Source organism: Penaeus monodon, chromosome 21 (assembly GCF_015228065.2).
Source record: "Penaeus monodon isolate SGIC_2016 chromosome 21, NSTDA_Pmon_1, whole genome shotgun sequence".
NCBI classification, from domain to species: domain Eukaryota; kingdom Metazoa; phylum Arthropoda; class Malacostraca; order Decapoda; family Penaeidae; genus Penaeus; species Penaeus monodon.
In genome coordinates this window covers 27,222,864-27,224,086 of record NC_051406.1, presented here as the reverse complement: position 1 = coordinate 27,224,086, position 1,223 = coordinate 27,222,864, and the positions used below count along the sequence as shown (strand labels likewise).

The following is a 1,223-nucleotide window of genomic DNA, read 5'->3' as shown; positions in this document are numbered from 1 at the left end:
TCTGACTGTACTGTACATTCAAGTTAACAGTAACACACAAGCATGAGATCTTCTGTAGATAGCTGTCCTTCCCCGCAGGCAGAACATGCCTGCACTTGCTTGCCCACTCTGCCAGCATCGCCCGCTCGAAGGTTCAGTGGTGTGGGCGGGAGCAGACCGTCGAGATGGCGTGGCTCAGTCTGGCGCAGATCCTCGTTCAAGCGGGAGGTGACCCCTCGCTGAAGGATCTCGCCGGGGAGCTCCCGCATGTGGTGGCCAAGGAGAAGGCAAAGCTCGAGCTCCACGACTTCTTTTCGAAAGTATGTGATCGCCACAGGAATGGCGAGTGACGTTCGCAGTGGTACCAAAAGGCTAAATTGCGGCCATAATCCCTTTCCCTTTAATTGTGGCATATTATATATTATATATATTTTTTTATTGCAGCGTACCTTTAAAAAGTACAAAAAAATCATGGAATTCGTTGCTCCAAATAGAATAAATAAGGACATTTATAAGGTCATTTATATGCATAATTTATATTTCCGTTGGCATACAATGGAAAGCCTAAACAATAGTACACAGTATAATGTTTCCTGTTGGCACAAAACCCTTCACATATACATTGGTCATTCACTAACACATTTTATTACAATAATGTAGTGCGACAAGCTGTATCTCTCGTAGATATGCCGCATTGAAGTCGCGTCGCTGGCATCCTCGTGCGGTAAACTTACGCTTGCCGTTTTCTGGCAGTGTTTGGCGTACGTTTTCTGAATACCAGGCAAAGATATTTGATCCGTTATTATACTGCAGTTCGCTATACATCTATGCATCATTATTCTGTTATTAGCATATAGAAAACACATTTACAGGTGTTCAATGGTTATAGAACCCACATGCCATTGTAGGACTACCAAAGAATATACTGTTAAATATACGTTACAGGAAAACGTTTCGTAAATGTTAGCAAAACAGCCATCGACGTAAGTACAGCATTAAGAAATATAATATTTTGAACGACACTCTCTCGTTGCTGCAGTTTAAAAATCTACGTGAATCTAAAATTATTGATAATACCGGCATTAATAAAGATTACAGTGCTATTATTTAAGGATGATAATAATCTTCCCCGATGATGAGTAACTGTAAGAGTAAGGAAAGTCTTTGCACGACAGAAGTAATAAGTGTATGTAGCAGGGTGTGTTTATAAATCATAAATAGAATACTGCGCTTTGAGATTTCTG

General features: G+C 40.8%; 1 protein-coding gene across 1 annotated transcript in view; it reads left to right on the top strand.

Moving 5' to 3' along the window:
- Positions 1 to 1,223, top strand: part of LOC119586630 — a gene marked incomplete at its 5' end in the record, with an annotated part of 14,373 nt that overhangs the window by 5,209 nt on the left and 7,941 nt on the right. The window contains 1 exon segment of the mRNA XM_037935375.1: positions 79 to 299. Within this exon segment, the coding sequence (XP_037791303.1) occupies positions 79 to 299 (221 nt within the window).